The 14,332-nt window shown below is 56.6% G+C and overlaps 1 protein-coding gene across 1 annotated transcript in view; it reads left to right on the top strand.

Annotated features, from left to right (window-relative positions):
- SDK2 (sidekick cell adhesion molecule 2) overlaps positions 1-14,332 on the top strand; it is a 272,507-nt gene that overhangs the window by 245,342 nt on the left and 12,833 nt on the right. Inside the window, exons 41-44 of the mRNA XM_082439834.1 lie at positions 852-1,016; positions 2,278-2,418; positions 2,702-2,840; positions 5,195-5,321. Coding sequence (XP_082295960.1) covers positions 852-1,016; positions 2,278-2,418; positions 2,702-2,840; positions 5,195-5,321 — 572 coding nt within the window. The remainder of the gene's footprint in view (positions 1-851; positions 1,017-2,277; positions 2,419-2,701; positions 2,841-5,194; positions 5,322-14,332) is intronic.

Raw genomic sequence — 14,332 nt, 5'->3', positions numbered from 1 at the left:
TCTTAAAAGCATGCTGACCAGCATGGGTTTTTTGGGGGTTTTTTTTTGTTTTTTGTTTTTTTAATTAATTATTTATTTATTTAGTTTTGGCTGTGTCGTGTCTTCGTTTCTGTGCGAGGACTTTCTCTAGTTGCGGCGAGCGGGGGCCACTCTTCATCGCAGTGCGCGGGCCTCTCACTGTCGCGGCCTCTCTTGTTGCGGAGCACAGGCTCCAGACGCGCAGGCTCGGTAGTTGTGGCTCACGGGCCCAGTTGCTCCGCGGCATGTGGGATCTTCCCAGACCAGGGCTCGAACCCGTGTCCCCTGCATTGGCAGGCAGACTCTCAACCACTGCGCCACCAGGGAAGCCCAGACCAGCATGTTTTACTGACAGGGAAACGGATCGGTAGATTTCTTCTGCACAAAGTGCTGCAATGGTGAGGCTCCTTCTCTGGATGGTGATACTGGGTCGGGTGTTAAAGGAGTTTCTGCCTATTATACATTTTTTTTATTATACATTTTTTAATGTTTTACAGACATTTTAATTAAAAAGAGGGAGTTCCCTGGCGGTCCAGTGGTTAGGACTCGGCACTCTCACTGCCAGGGCCTGGATTCAAACCCTTGTCAGGGAACTAAGATCCCACAAGCTGTGCGGTGCAGCCTAGACAGATAGAGAGAGAGAGAGAGAGGGAAAGAAAGAATAAAAAGGTCAGATACTTTTGTTTAAATGTCTCCTGAGGACCTACTAGGTGCCATGCACGGGAGATTCAGTGTCGAAGGGGCAGACCCAAAAGGCCCCAGCATCAGGGAGCACCAGTTAGGGTCGGGCAGGGCCCCTCCTCACGGGCACCTCCGTCTCTGTGCCCCTGCAGACGAGGGGCTCTGGGACATCCTCATCAAAGACATCCCCAAGGAGGTGACGTCCTACACGTTCAGCATGGACATCCTCAAGCCAGGCGTGAGCTATGACTTCCGGGTCATCGCTGTCAACGACTACGGCTTTGGCACCCCCAGCAGCCCCTCCCAGTCTGTGCCAGGTACTGGCCTGCGGGTGAGGGGTGAGGGCGCCCCACTGAAGAGCCTTGTGGTGGAGTCTGGGGCAGGGATGAAGGAGGAGAGGTAGCAGCCCCGGAAGACTGGGGTGGGGACCGCTTCAATTCTCTGAAGCAGAGAGCCCTGGGCCAGGGCCTGAGTCAGCCTTCGACTCTGGAAGGAGCTGGGGGCCAGGGGTCTTTTGGGTTCCTTTTCAAGGACTCCAGAAGCCCTGGGCAGGGGGCCCAGTGGGCTTGAGGATGAATCAGCGGGACCAAGATGAGAGTCTCCCTGAGCTTATCACCCAGGAGATTCAAGGGCACCAGGCCATAAACTGTGTGTTTCTGTGGAAACCTCCCCCCAAAACAGAGCCAGCAGCCTGTGAAGCACAGGCCTGAGCAGGCAGCTCCCTGATAGGGCAGGACTCCATCCCTCCCTTCCTCCTTGCCTTTCTCTTCCCATTGTCTCCGAACTCACAGCGGATGCCAGTATCGAAACCCATGACCCCAAATCTAACCACTAACCACTTTTAATACCAAGGCCTCTTCCCTCAAGGCAGGAATAATAACTCAAAATGTCTACTCACCAGGCAAGTTTCACCCTTGCCCTGATAGAAACAAATCATGGGAAGTAAACACTTCAAGAATGAAACAGAAGAGCCCGCCCCCGTCAGGCAGCAGCCTGGATTAGTACCGGCCAGGTGCAGGGAGCACAGTACTGGGGGCTTTGGAGGAAGGGGAGTTTCCCTGGAGGAGGCTTTCTGAAGACCCACTCATGTCCACCCTCCCAGCTCCCCCTGCCTTCTGCTACCAGAAAAAGATTTCTGTCACAACTGAACCTTGGGAGAAACTCTCCCAGGCCCATCACAGGCCAGGCAATCACCTTTCCAACCACACTGGTGTCTGTCTGTCAAGGTAGCCCCTGGGCCACAGGTGGCAAGGAAAAATAAGAAAGGAAAGATGGCAAACACGCTGCCGGTCCTCCCTCCTGTGTCTTTAGCAGACATCACTAATCAATCCCAGCACTGTTTCCTAGGGGGTCTAGAACCGACCTCAGAACTTTTCTCAAAACAGCCCTCCAGGCAGCACTTTACTGATCGGTCAGAGCTGGCCCTTGAGATGAAACCGTCCCTACCAACCTCAGAGGGCACAGATCCAACTACCCGTAGCGTGTGAGAGCAGGTGGTAGGGTCCCAGCTGGAGCAGGAGGTTGGGAGCCAGGGTGGAGCTGAGCGGTCTGGGACCTGACACCCGCTCCACGCTGCAGCCCAGAAAGCCAACCCCTTCTACGAGGAGTGGTGGTTCCTGGTGGTCATCGCGCTTGTGGGCCTCATCTTCATCCTGTTGCTGGTCTTTGTGCTCGTCATCCGAGGCCAGAGCAAGAAGTACGCCAAGAAGACAGACTCGGGTGAGCTGGCCCCGAGCCCTGCTGGCTGGACGGGGCTTTCACGGGGCTCCCTCCCTCTTGACAAGGGTGGCGTCTTCCCTCTCCTGGAAATGCACTTGCTCTGATTTGAGGTGGTGGGGGGGTGGCAGCCTAGGGTTCCTACCCGCAATCTCCATCTCCTATTTTGGTTTCAACCCTAACAAGAGAAGGAGGGCAGCCCAGCCATGGGGGAGACGGGGAGGCCTCCTGGTCTAAAGGGATGGAGTGAGTGACGGATGTCAGTCCCCACCCTCTCTCTTCCCAGGGAACAGTGCCAAGTCTGGTGCCCTGGGCCATGGGGAGATGATGAGCTTGGATGAAAGCAGTTTTCCTGCCCTAGAACTCAACAACCGGAGGCTCTCAGTCAAGAACTCCTTCTGCCGAAAGAACGGCCTGTATACCAGGTAGTGGGCTCTCTGCGTGGGGGACCGGGGGATGGAGGTTTGGGGGCCAGCTGTGCCAAGGGACTGGGGGACTCCTGGGAGGGCCACAGAGCAGGCAGGGTCCTGTCCTGGAGCGGCGTCCGCTGGGAATGGGCACGAGGAAGACAGAGCCGGGCCCAGGCAGCTCCACGGGGGCTGGGGAGAAGGTCACGAGGAGGTGGGTACACAGGGTTTGTGCCAAACACAGCAGAATACAAATCACTTGCACAATTCTGCAAACCACCGACTGCTGTTGGGGGCCAGCTGCTCCTAGTACAGGCCTGAAGCCGTGACAGTTACTGGCCCTAAAGGCGAGATGCGCCCAGCGAAGGTGGGCCAGGCAGGAGTCCCCCCATGACCGCTTAACTTGTCCTCCTTCCGGAAGGAGAGGGCCGTCAGAGTGTGGACGCCCTCTCCCCCGGGTACCTACTCGTACCTGCTGTGGTTGTAGACAGTTTCCTCCACCCGCCCCCCAAGTCCACAGGCTCCACCGCATCCTCAAAGGGCAGCATCTTGAGAGCAGCCAACCAGGGAAGGTCTAGGCTGTCCAGCTCCTGTCTCCTCCTGACACCTCTCCAGCCCCAGGCCCCTCCTAGCCCCACTCGCTGTGGCGGGCCAGGCTGCCTGTATCCAAGGGCAGGGGCAGCTGCCTTGGCTCGTGTGAGCCTCACCTGATTGACCTGGCAGTGTCAGGCTCCCGGGAGCACGGGAGGGATTGGGGCTGCGGCCCAGGGGCTCCTCTCTCCAGCCTCGGCCCTGTTAACATTCCCGGCTCCTTGGAGGTGCCCGCGGGAGTGGGGGGATTTGCTTCTCCCGGGCACAGCTCACAAAGCTTCCCTCTGTCTGGTCCTGGAAGGAAGAGGCGACGTGTGTGTCCAGCAGGAGGACAGCGGGAGGGCTGTGCAGGCCGGCCAGCCCCGCTCTCATCCCCTGCCAAAGCCAGCTTTCCAAAGAAAGAGCCGTTTGAGGCCGCAGTGGCCGGCCAGGCTGGCTCTGGGGCCCTGCCACGTGGAACAAGAGGACGTTTCACCCACAGCCTGGCCTCGCCTGCCTCTCACGCCCCCGGTGTCCACACACTGCGGCCCCTACCCCGCTGTGTATACACAGAAGTCCGTGCCCCCCAAACCAGCCCCGGGCTCCGGGGGCCTGACCCAATCACAGTGACACATCAGCGCCCACTCACCCTGCATGTCGCCAAGACTGCATTAGCCTGGCACCCCTTTTTCTCCCTCCTGCCCGTGTCCTCTTTTGCCTGTCTTGTCTGCATGAAGTTGCTCCTCGTTCTGCCATCTTATTCTTAAGTAGTTTAAAGATGCAGCTTTGTTGATTGGAATAAAATCCATGCAGATATAGTACAAGAGGTTGGAGGTAGCAGGGGGGGTTGCTTGTGACACAGTCCCAGGCCACCAGATTGTTCTCGGAGTGGCATTTTGGCAGCAAACCGCCTCCAGCCCAAGCAGGACAGCTGGGGTTCAGGGCCTCGGTGCCATAAACGCTTCCTGGAGCAGGGTAGGCAGATCATGGGGGCATCAGGCCCTGGGCAGGGCCCCCTTGCACCCAATCCTGAGAAGACACAAATAGGACAGAGTCATGGGGGACCCCAGCCACCTGCCCAGGGCCCCTGGGAGCCTGCCAGCTGGCCTCCCCTGCCCCCATCCTGTCCCCCACCCTCTCATGCACCCCACAACAGGCAGAGTGCCCAAGGCGCCCTGTCCTGGCTGTTTGTTCAGATGACTCAGAGCCAAGCCCCTGGGAAACAGCACAACTTTCTCTAGGGCTGATTTTTCAAGGTAGGGTGTGACTTAGCCTATCGCTGGTCTCTGAGCAGATGTGGAGGGAGGGAGGCCGTGAGTCTCCTTTTTTCCCTAATCCTCTGTGTTAACTCTCTGAAGCTCACTTTGTGAGTTTAAGAGTCACATGGGGAGTTTGTCTGCAGGGCAGGTGTCCAGACCTCACCTGAGATTCCGATCCAGGAGGTCTCAGTGGCGCCCAGAATTGCTTTGTAACATTCACTGCCAAGCGCTCCCAGTGCCTGGGGCTTTAGAGTCAAGGTTCTCCTTCCCCGAGCCGCCCCCCCCCCCCCGTTTCCCTGAGCTGGTTTGGGAGACTTGTCCTAGGCCTTCCAGACCTGGAGCCTTCCCCAGCCCCAGGCAGGGCCTCCAGCCCAAGGCCCTCCTCTGCAAGGCCCAGGCCTGCCAGACGAGCAGACACGGGAAGGAGGAACACAGACAGAGGGGTGTGAGGGCCTCCAGGCTCCCCTGTGCCTCCCGGGCTGGAGGAGGCCGCTGGGAGCGAGGCCGGGTCTCAGCTCTGCACCCCCGGCCCCCACTCTCTAGGTCTCCCCCCCGGCCCAGCCCGGGCAGCCTCCAGTACTCCGACGAGGACGTCACCAAGTACAACGACGTCATCCCGGCCGAGAGCAGCAGCCTGACGGAGAAACCCTCGGAAATCTCGGACTCGCAGGTGAGGGGCAGGAGGGCCAGGGGCCCCGGGGAGGGAGGTGAAGCAGCCCACCCCACAGTGTGAACCTGCCTATCGCTTCCTTCCCTCCTTTCCTTTACGGGCCGGAAAAACCAAGGGGCCCCAGGAAACTAGCCGGAAGGTGTATGTAGGCCAACTGCCACCTCCCAAGCTCTGCTCAGAGTCTGCACCCTGGGCTAGTGGGGTCCCTGGAGCCCCCAAGAGCATGGCCCTCTGGATTTGCAAGGGTCACCCCACGTGCTCTGTCCCTCAGTATCTCCGGGCTACAAAGGAGCATGAAGACGAGGAGAGTGAGGTTGACACAGCAGCCCTGCTTTGCCAGAGCCCGGAGAACCACTGAACTTAGCTAGTCGGGGTCAGAATGAGCTCCAGAAATGGGGGCCTGGGTGCCCTGGACCCCCAAGGATGGGAAGCGGTGTAGACCGTTAAAGCGTTAAGCTTTGGAGGCTCAGACCTGAGCTGGATCCTGGCTCTGCTGCCTAGGAGCCACGGGCGTCATGGGTGTGCTGAGTAATGTCTTGGACCCTCAGTTCCTCTATCTGTAGAATGGGCTCATGGGGTTGTGGGGAGGAGTTGCTGAGATTACATTGCATAAATGCCAGCTCTTAATATTGAAAAGGGGATGGTGCCTTTGGGAGATCCAGAGCTTTAGAGAGGCTGCCATTAGGTGGCCATGCGGGACCCTGGGACCCTGCCCCAGACTTTAGGGAGAGGGGATTGAGTGCATTCCAACGAAGTGATGTTACAGCCTCTTACCCCAGCCCTCTCGGCCTTGGCCAAGCCTGGCGGTTGCTGAGGAAGGGGCAGCAAAAGGCTACTGTGTCCCACGCCCTGGACCTTTCTGCCCGGTCCTGGGAGAGGATGAGAAGGAAGAGGTGCCAGCAGGGAGCGGAGCTGCTGGCCGGGCAGGATGTGCCAGCAAGCCTGGGATCCAGTCGCGGCCCCGTGAACCGGGGGCCTCTTGCTCGCTGCTGTTTTGTTCAGCCAGGGTTACTGTTGGGCTTGGCAGAGCCAGGGAGGCTGGAGCTGACACCCCAGCTCAGAGCTGGCAGGGACAGAGACCCCAGCTTAGCCTGGGTTACACGGGGACTCACATGATTCAGGTTGTGGCATCTTGTTATGAGTATTTAACTCTTTGCAGCCACATCCGTACTGGGGACTTACAAGGCCATGCTTCCTAAAGCATGGTTTTTCTTTCTTTCTCCCCAAAGATGGTGATGAGCATTTGGCTTGTAGGTACCCAAGGTAAAATTCAAAAATTTTGAAAGGGATCCCCCGTGCCCGTGGGGTGGTAACAAAGGGCTGCTTGAGCCCCACTCCTGTCTGTGGAGAGAGCAGCGTGGTGCCTGGTGGAAGGGTTGCTCTGCTCAGCCCCCCTTGACCTTCTGCAGAGGGCATTATTACCCACCCTCATCAGCTGAGCCCCGACCTTTCAGAGAGTAAGCCACCTGAGTGCAGACGATACTGCCCGATGTCTCCGGAGCTTTCTGTGGCCATCCCTGCAGGAGTCTGGAGGACCCTCACATGGGATACAGAGCTGGTCCCTGAGGCCATGCCAGGGCCCCCCAGCCTTGAAGAGGTTGCTGGGAGAAGAATTCCCATCCCGAGAGCATCCTGCTTCAGAAGTTACCCCAGGGCGGCAGAGTACCCAGAATCCTCCATTTAGCTACTGGTCTCATTGGTTCAGAACAAGCCCTTCACTTGAACGCTGTTTCCATAGCAACCTGGAACCAACCACCCCTTCCGGGAGCACATACCCTAGAGGAAGGAGGCTTCCTGGTTCCAGAATGCCCAAACCGAGGACCATAGCCCAGGCCTGGAGTTCCACCTGCAGCGTTTGGGATGGTTCTGGATTTGATTTGGGGCTGGGTTGAGTTGAGTTGGGTTTATGTACTCTGAAAGCTAAGTTGCATAAGAGCAGGAACTCGTGACAGTTCTGACCACTGCTGTGTCCCCAGAGTCCTGCACGGCACTGGCATGTGGGCTCCCTGTGCGGATCTGTTGAAAGCGTGAGAGGGTCACTGGGGAAGGTAGTCAGGTTGAACAGACTCAAAACCGTATATGGTTAGCGGGATACAGAAACAGAGATTCATGGAATAACCGGCATCAGATCTCAGACATTCAAAGAGGCCCTTCAAAGTAACGCTGATGACGGTAGGCAACCACCCCCCACCCCGCCCGCGGGGCCACACTCGGCATCCCAAGTGCCTCGCCACGGTGCATCTTCACACCGACACTCCAAGGCAGACCTTGGTGTCATCTTTTTTGTACAGATGGGGAAACTGAGGCTGGGAGAGCTTAAGTGAGTCGGCTCAGGTCCGAAAGTGCAAACCCAGGCTTCCAGATTGTAGAGCCAGATGCTACACCCAGGCCTTAGGATGTCAGAACCCAGATCAGCCCCTCGGTCCTACCCCTGTCCTGAAGCCGGTGATGTTGCCCTCATGGCAGACCTTTCTGGAAAGACCTTCAGAACTAGCTGATGAAACAGTCTTGAGGATAAGCAACTGGATTTTCTAAAAAATAAATAAACTCCAGCCTGTCTTTAAAAGATAAAGACAGACACTCAGAGGGACGTGCTACAGGCACTAGAATTTTCCCCAGGAAAGACACCCTAGCGGCTTTGGACAGTGGATCACTGGCGTGATTGTCCAGCCGGTTCTGAGGCTGCTCTGAAGGGGGGCAGTCATTTGAAAACCAGCAGCGCTTAGTTGTGGTTGGTGTGTGACCCTGGACTTGAATCCCAGCCCACCCTTTACTGACCCTGGGATGGGGGCTGGGGAGATCCTTCAAGCCCTCACCCACACAGCACAGTAGGACCGTCTGTCCAAGGGGCGGTTACAGGAGTGCGTTAGGTGACATGGAGTCGGGCCTGTGCAGTGCCAAGTTCATCACAGGGGCCCTAGAAAAGGCAACCAGGATCACCTGGGTCTGTTTGTTCTAGAATTGTTCTGGAAAACCAGGCCGCTGGCTTTAGGGTCACGGCAGGTTGTATAGGATCCAGGAGGCTACTGTCGGAGTGTTAGCGTCCTCTGACATAAAAGGGCCCAGGAGTACCCTGAGAGTTTCAGCCGTCAGTCACCTGTGTGCCCCCAGCCCCAGGGCACTGGTACGTTGTGCATTGTTAAATGGTGAGAATTCCCTGGCGGTCCAGTGGTTAGGACTCAGCCCTTTCCCTGCTGAGGCCCTGGTTCGATCCCTGGTCAGGGAACTAAGATCCCACAAGCCGTGTGGTGTGACCCAGAAAACAAAACAAAACAAAAAGTTGAATTGCTTCCATTACCTGTTGGTAAAGAGCCGCCTCCCTGAGCCCCTAAGTGTCACCGGCAGGACCCCAAGGAGCATGCTCGGTGATTCTGCAGCTACAGGTGGGGTCACGCCTTGTTCAGCCAGGGCCACTCCTCTGTGCCTCTGTGGGTCAGACTGGAGTTCCCGCCGAAGCAGCTCAGGAGGCCTGGGTGTCAGCATTTGCCCAGGGCTGTGAGGGCCGCTCTAGCGGGTGCAGGGGGAAGCAGACCGTGACTTCTCAGCACTCACTCTGAGGACCAGGAGGTGATGGCGACGCGGCCCTGCCTCCCAGGGGCTCCCTGTGGGCTGGAGGGGACAGACTGGAGACAGAGCAGCTGGCCTCCCTCTGATGCCCCTGGTGCTTCTCGCTCGCCCCCCTGAGAAGCAGCTGGACCGCACATCGGTGTCTGGAATGTACAGCATCCACCGTCACGACTTTCAGTTCGGGGCTCACGGTGGATGCACTGTTAGCCCTGCCCGTGTCAGCTTCTGCAAGGGCACATCCCTGAGGGCTGCGGCCACACAGCCAGCCCCTCAGGCCAGCTGTCTTTGTGATGTCCCCACCCGCCCAGGTCCCCGAGAGTAAATTTTGCCTATGCCGCCTGGCTGGTATTCTAAGTCAGACCACCCAAAAGTCACTCTCCAATATTGGGGGAAATTTGCCCAGCCATTTTCCTGTGATATGGTAATAAACACAAAGTCAAGGTTTCCTTTTTTTTTTTTTTTATAAATTTATTTATTTTATTTATTTATTTTTGGCTGCGTTGGGTCTTCGTTGCTGCGCGCGGGCTTTCTCTAGTTGCGGCAAGCTGTGGCTACTCTTCGTTGCGGTGCGCGGGCTTCTCATTGCGGTGGCTTCTCTTATTGCGGAGCACGGGCTCTAGGTGCGCGAGCTTCAGTAATTGTGGCTTGCAGGCTCAGTAGTTGTGGCACGTGGGCTCTAGAGCACAGGCTCAGTAGTTGTGGCGCACGGGCTTAGTTGCTCCGCGGCATGTGGGATCTTCCCGGACCAGGGCTTGAACCCGTGTCCCCTGCATTGGCAGGTGGATTCTTAACCACTGCGCCACCAGGGAAGTCCAAGTCGAGGTTTCTTATAAACAAACACACATGATACAACGTGGGAAAGGCCATAACAGGGCTGTGGGTGGAGGCAGAGGAGGGAGGGGCTGGCTCCTTTCAGGGGGCATGGGGTGGGCTGGGGGCTGCATCTCAAGGGGTACAGGAGAAGGGGGTTCCAGGCAGGGGGACCCACAAAGGCTGAGGCTTGTTTGATGGAACTTCTAAGAAGAAAGTATGGCCACTGTCCTACTTCATTTCAAAGTCAGAGCCCAGATTGGGTAGAAAAATCACATAGTTAGCACACAAGTAAATCTCCATGGGAAAGGAATTCCAAGCCAATGGCAAGTCTCTTCTAATCGATACTCAGTTCTTTGTGATGTCTGGGCAGCCCCTTTAAGCTCATTGTAATGAAATTGAACCTATGAGAAAAAGGAAATATATAGGCCATGTTAGATTTTATACACTGTTTATTGAGCACCCAATCAGAAAAGTGAACATTTTCGAAGGCCTTACTAGGAGCCAGGAATGGCTCTAAGGATTGTTCGAGAATGGCACCACTTAACCCACGAACCCTCTGGGAGGCCTGGTGGTGTTAGTGGCCACACACAGGTTGGGCCCTGCGTGACACCCGGCAGGGGTAAGGAGCCCAGAGCCCCGGAGAAAAATGTGCCTCAAGGAGGCATCTCCCAGCCCCACCCCACCTCTAACCCCCAGGGGGCTGCAGCCCCTGCAGGAGGGGCCTCGGCTGGTTCAAGCGCGAGAGCATCCAAGGTGACAGACTCCCATCCAGGCTTCAGGCTAGACTCTGCGCAGGGAGCCCTGGACCACAGGCGGGGGAGGGGCTCCAGCTCCCAGTCTCCCGAGGAGCCGCACAGGGTGACCTGCCATCTGGGGCAACACGTTCCTGCCAGAATTCTTGAGATTCAACAAGATAAGGGCACCCCGCCCCGCCCTGGGCTCTCGACACCGGTCCCCAAGCCCAGGACAGCACCCGCCCTGTCGCCTGCTGAGTCTGATACAACCGTCCCTCCTTCTAGAAAGAAGCAGAAAAGCTAAAGGCTTTCCATTGCTCCCTCTCTTTTGTCTCCGTCCTTTCTCCGGGGTCCTCCCTCCCGCTGGTCCCCACCCTGCTCACTCCCATCGCCAGGCCCGGCCGGCGTCTGCGCTCCCCCCGCCCGCTCCCCAGACCTTGGTGATTGCTGATGGAGTGGCTTTGAGTTGCTGTTAAGAGGCTGGGGAGCTGAAGCAGTCACCTGATTGCCTGGCAGCCTGGAGGGACTGCCCGTGAAAGGCCCTCTTTGTGCTGGGCCGGTTACTGGGAAGCTGCATTCAATTACCGAGGGCCGGGCGAGAGTTGAAAGCCGGAATAGGAGCCCCTGGTCCCCTCTCGCTTTCTTTCTTCTCTTCTCACCCCACCCCCATACAGAAAAGAAACAGATGTTCTGGGAGGTGGAGGCGGAGAGGAGCACGTGCGGAGACCCCATCCTTTGGCACTGGAGAGCTGGGGGAGGGGCAGGCCAGACTGTAGCCCACGCCCCTCCCGCAGCGCGGCCTCCCAGCTCCTCCTCCTCTGGCTTTCCCATCCCCATCGGGATTGCTGCCCCACGGAGTGTCTGGCGCACAGTAGGTGCTGAACAGAGGGTAGGAGATGATTTGGATGAAAGGGCTTTGGTCTGGGCCCCCAGGAGGGCCAAGGAGGCCCATTCCCTACCTACTAGTCATCCTTGGGGGTCGGGGTTTTGTGGGGAAGCAGGAACCATACATTCTTTTCCTTTCCCAGCTGAGCACTGAGTCAGCCTCCCCCATCCCGTGGCCCCCTTCTGATCCCTCCTCTGGGGGCTTCGAGGCCCCATCTCTCCCAGACCCCCCCCTCACTTCCTCCCTAATAATACCTTTACACTATTCTCTCATACATTAGCTCACTTCATCCTGTGAACTGCGGGATCTACCCATTTTACAGACAAGGATACTGAGGCTGAGCGAGGCTAAGTGATTGGTCCAAGCATACCTACCTGGGAAGGGGCAGAGTCAGGACTTCACTGTGCCCCCGTCCCCTCTCACCCCGGAGACTCATTCACTCCGGGACCACGGTGATTTGGGGATTTCTCCTCAAGACTGGGGCCTGGGGCTGGCCGAAGTTCTAGAACCTCTAGCAATGATTCCGGCCAGTTGGTAGGTGCCCTCCCAGAGAGACCTAACCTGTAGGGAAAACTGTGGGGCGCCCCTCTCGCCCCCCATACTCTCAGACCCTCACTGCTCCTGGACCGGAGGGACCCCAGCCTCCTCCTCCACAGCTCGCTCAGACTTCTCCTGCCCCTGGGCCAGCCTCCCCACAGCCCCAGGCATCAGGTGCCCACCCCTCCGCCCCTCCCCTGGGCTCCTGGCCTACGGAGCCCTCCAGTCTGCGAAGCCCCTTTGTTCCCTCCTGGGCCGGCAGCTGGGCCGTAGGCAAAGAAAGGGCTTGTATTGTGCCGCTCTGCGTCATGGGAAGAACGGTGAGGGACTTTCCATTGTCTTGGGCAACCGGCTCTGCCTGCCAAGAAGATCTCGGCCTGGGGGTGTCTGCTGGGGGCGGTGGGGACTGTGGAAGGGCGGGGAGGAGGAGGGGAGGGGCCAGGGAACATAAATTAGCAGATCAACCAGGGAGCAATTACTCCCCACGGGAGGGTAGAGGGGCTCTCCTTCCTGTCTCGTGACCTCCAGGCAGGAGTATGGGAGTTCAGAGCATGCGTGGGCTTTGGAAAATCAGGCAGATCTGCGTTCAAGTCCAACTCATCATTTCCTTGGGCAAAACCCGCACCCTCTCATCAGCACTCAAGTAGTGTAGTAGCTACAGTGCAGAGGTGTGAAATTTAAATATGAGAATGCAAGTCAGCGTTTCCTGCTGTCTGGCAAAGAGGCTGCTCCAGAGTTAGTATCATTTTAGTTCTTCGCATTGCACCTATTTCTCTTGAAGGTTTAGATGCCATAAAGAACTCTGAGTTCCTGAAAACAAGTGCACCTTACCTTTCCCACAGCTCAGACCTTTTGGGCAAGGTCAACTCCCCGTTTTCTTTACCTGTGAAGCAAAGCACAGATGATCATCCCGGACTCCTTTGTATTGGGCTCACGGGGTGCGGGGTTTTTCCAATGTATATTTTACTTGATAAAATTAACTTACTGCCTCCAAGCATGTATTCTCTGGGCAGAGATGAGGCAACCCGAGCGTGGCCTTCTGAACCATATTCATTGAGAGTGTACTCTTCACTAAAATCAGTGCATGTCTTCCAGAGAGTTCTCAGGGCCTTCCCATCTGTTGTCTTATTAGTTCTCAAAACATCGCTGGGAGCTTGGGATGGGGGAAGGGGTGCACGGTATTTTTAGCTCCACAGTTCGGAGCCGAACGCTACTTTACTTTACAACCCAGACTGAGTCCTGTGCTGATTTCCCCAAAAGGCAGATAGAGCACCTGCCAAGGACACCAAGGTATCACCGTGTTAAGGACAATTTAATTCTTTTCTGTTTCTGCCCGAAAGCCTCAGGGTGGTCATCGTGTGAAAATTGAGAACTTTTGTTGATCTTTTTCTCTTGCTTCTTTTATAACTGTGTGTTGCTTTTATTTTGGATCACACGCGGGTGAGCATCGACACTTTGTTCAGCGCCAGGAGCCCCTAAAGGTCTTCTTTCTTTTTCTTTTTTAATTAATTTATTTTTTTTTAATTTTTTTAATTTTTATTTTTTGGCTGCGTTGGGTCTTCATTGCTGCACGCGGGCTTTCTCTGGTTGCGGCGAGTGGGGGCTACTCTTCGTTGTGGTGCGCGGGCTTCTCATTGCAGTGGCTTCTCTTGTTCCGGAGCACGGGCTCTAGGCGTGCGGGCTCAGTAGTTGTGGCTCGCAGGCTCTAGAGCACAGGCTCAGTAGTTGTGGTTCACGGGCTTAGTTGCTCCGCGGCATGTGGGATCTTCCCGGGCCAGGGCTCGAACCCTTGTCCCCTGCATTGGCAGGCGGATTCTTAACCACTGCGTCACCAGGGAAGGCCCCCTAAAGGTCTTCTAATATGGTCCCAGCTTTGTCCCCAGTCACACAGTAAGTCAGAGGCTGGATTAGGATTAGAACTCAGTATATCATGAGTGAACCTCTGTTTTAAAATGTAGGTTTGTTATTATTCGGGTATGATGAGGCCAGCAGATCAGGACATGGCCGCCCATGAAAAGATAGTTTGTTATTCACAGTTCCCAAGAATTGGGGACCCACCAGGCCAGGGGGGACCACACAGGGACACACCAGGGTCGGTCAGGAGTCACAAGGGACAGGAGGAAAACAGGAAGACGCGGGCAGGAGCCTTTATTGTGGTTCCCACAGGAACGGCGAGGCAGGGCAAGCAGGCTTAGCCTAGTCTGAATAAATGCAGGGGGCCCTAGGGGGTAGGGGCTGCCCCTAGTTGTCTGGTACCTGCCCCTGGGGTGATTAGGGACAGGGAATAATGGGTCCGAGTCAGTGTGTAAGAGCCCATTAGAGGGGGTGGTGTAGGCGTGGACTCTGGGTGTGAAAGGCTGCTTACTCTCTCCTGGAACTGGCTCGTCCTGGGAGGGCCAGTCGCCCCAGGGTCAGCAAAGGCCCCAGATATCAAAGCATCAGAAATACAGAAAGTGAAAAGACATGATGCATTC

Source organism: Balaenoptera physalus, assembly GCF_965194825.1.
Source record: "Balaenoptera physalus genome assembly, chromosome: 20".
NCBI lineage: Eukaryota > Metazoa > Chordata > Mammalia > Artiodactyla > Balaenopteridae > Balaenoptera > Balaenoptera physalus.
Note: the sequence above shows the minus strand (reverse complement) of the source record. Positions and strands in the feature narration are given on the sequence as shown.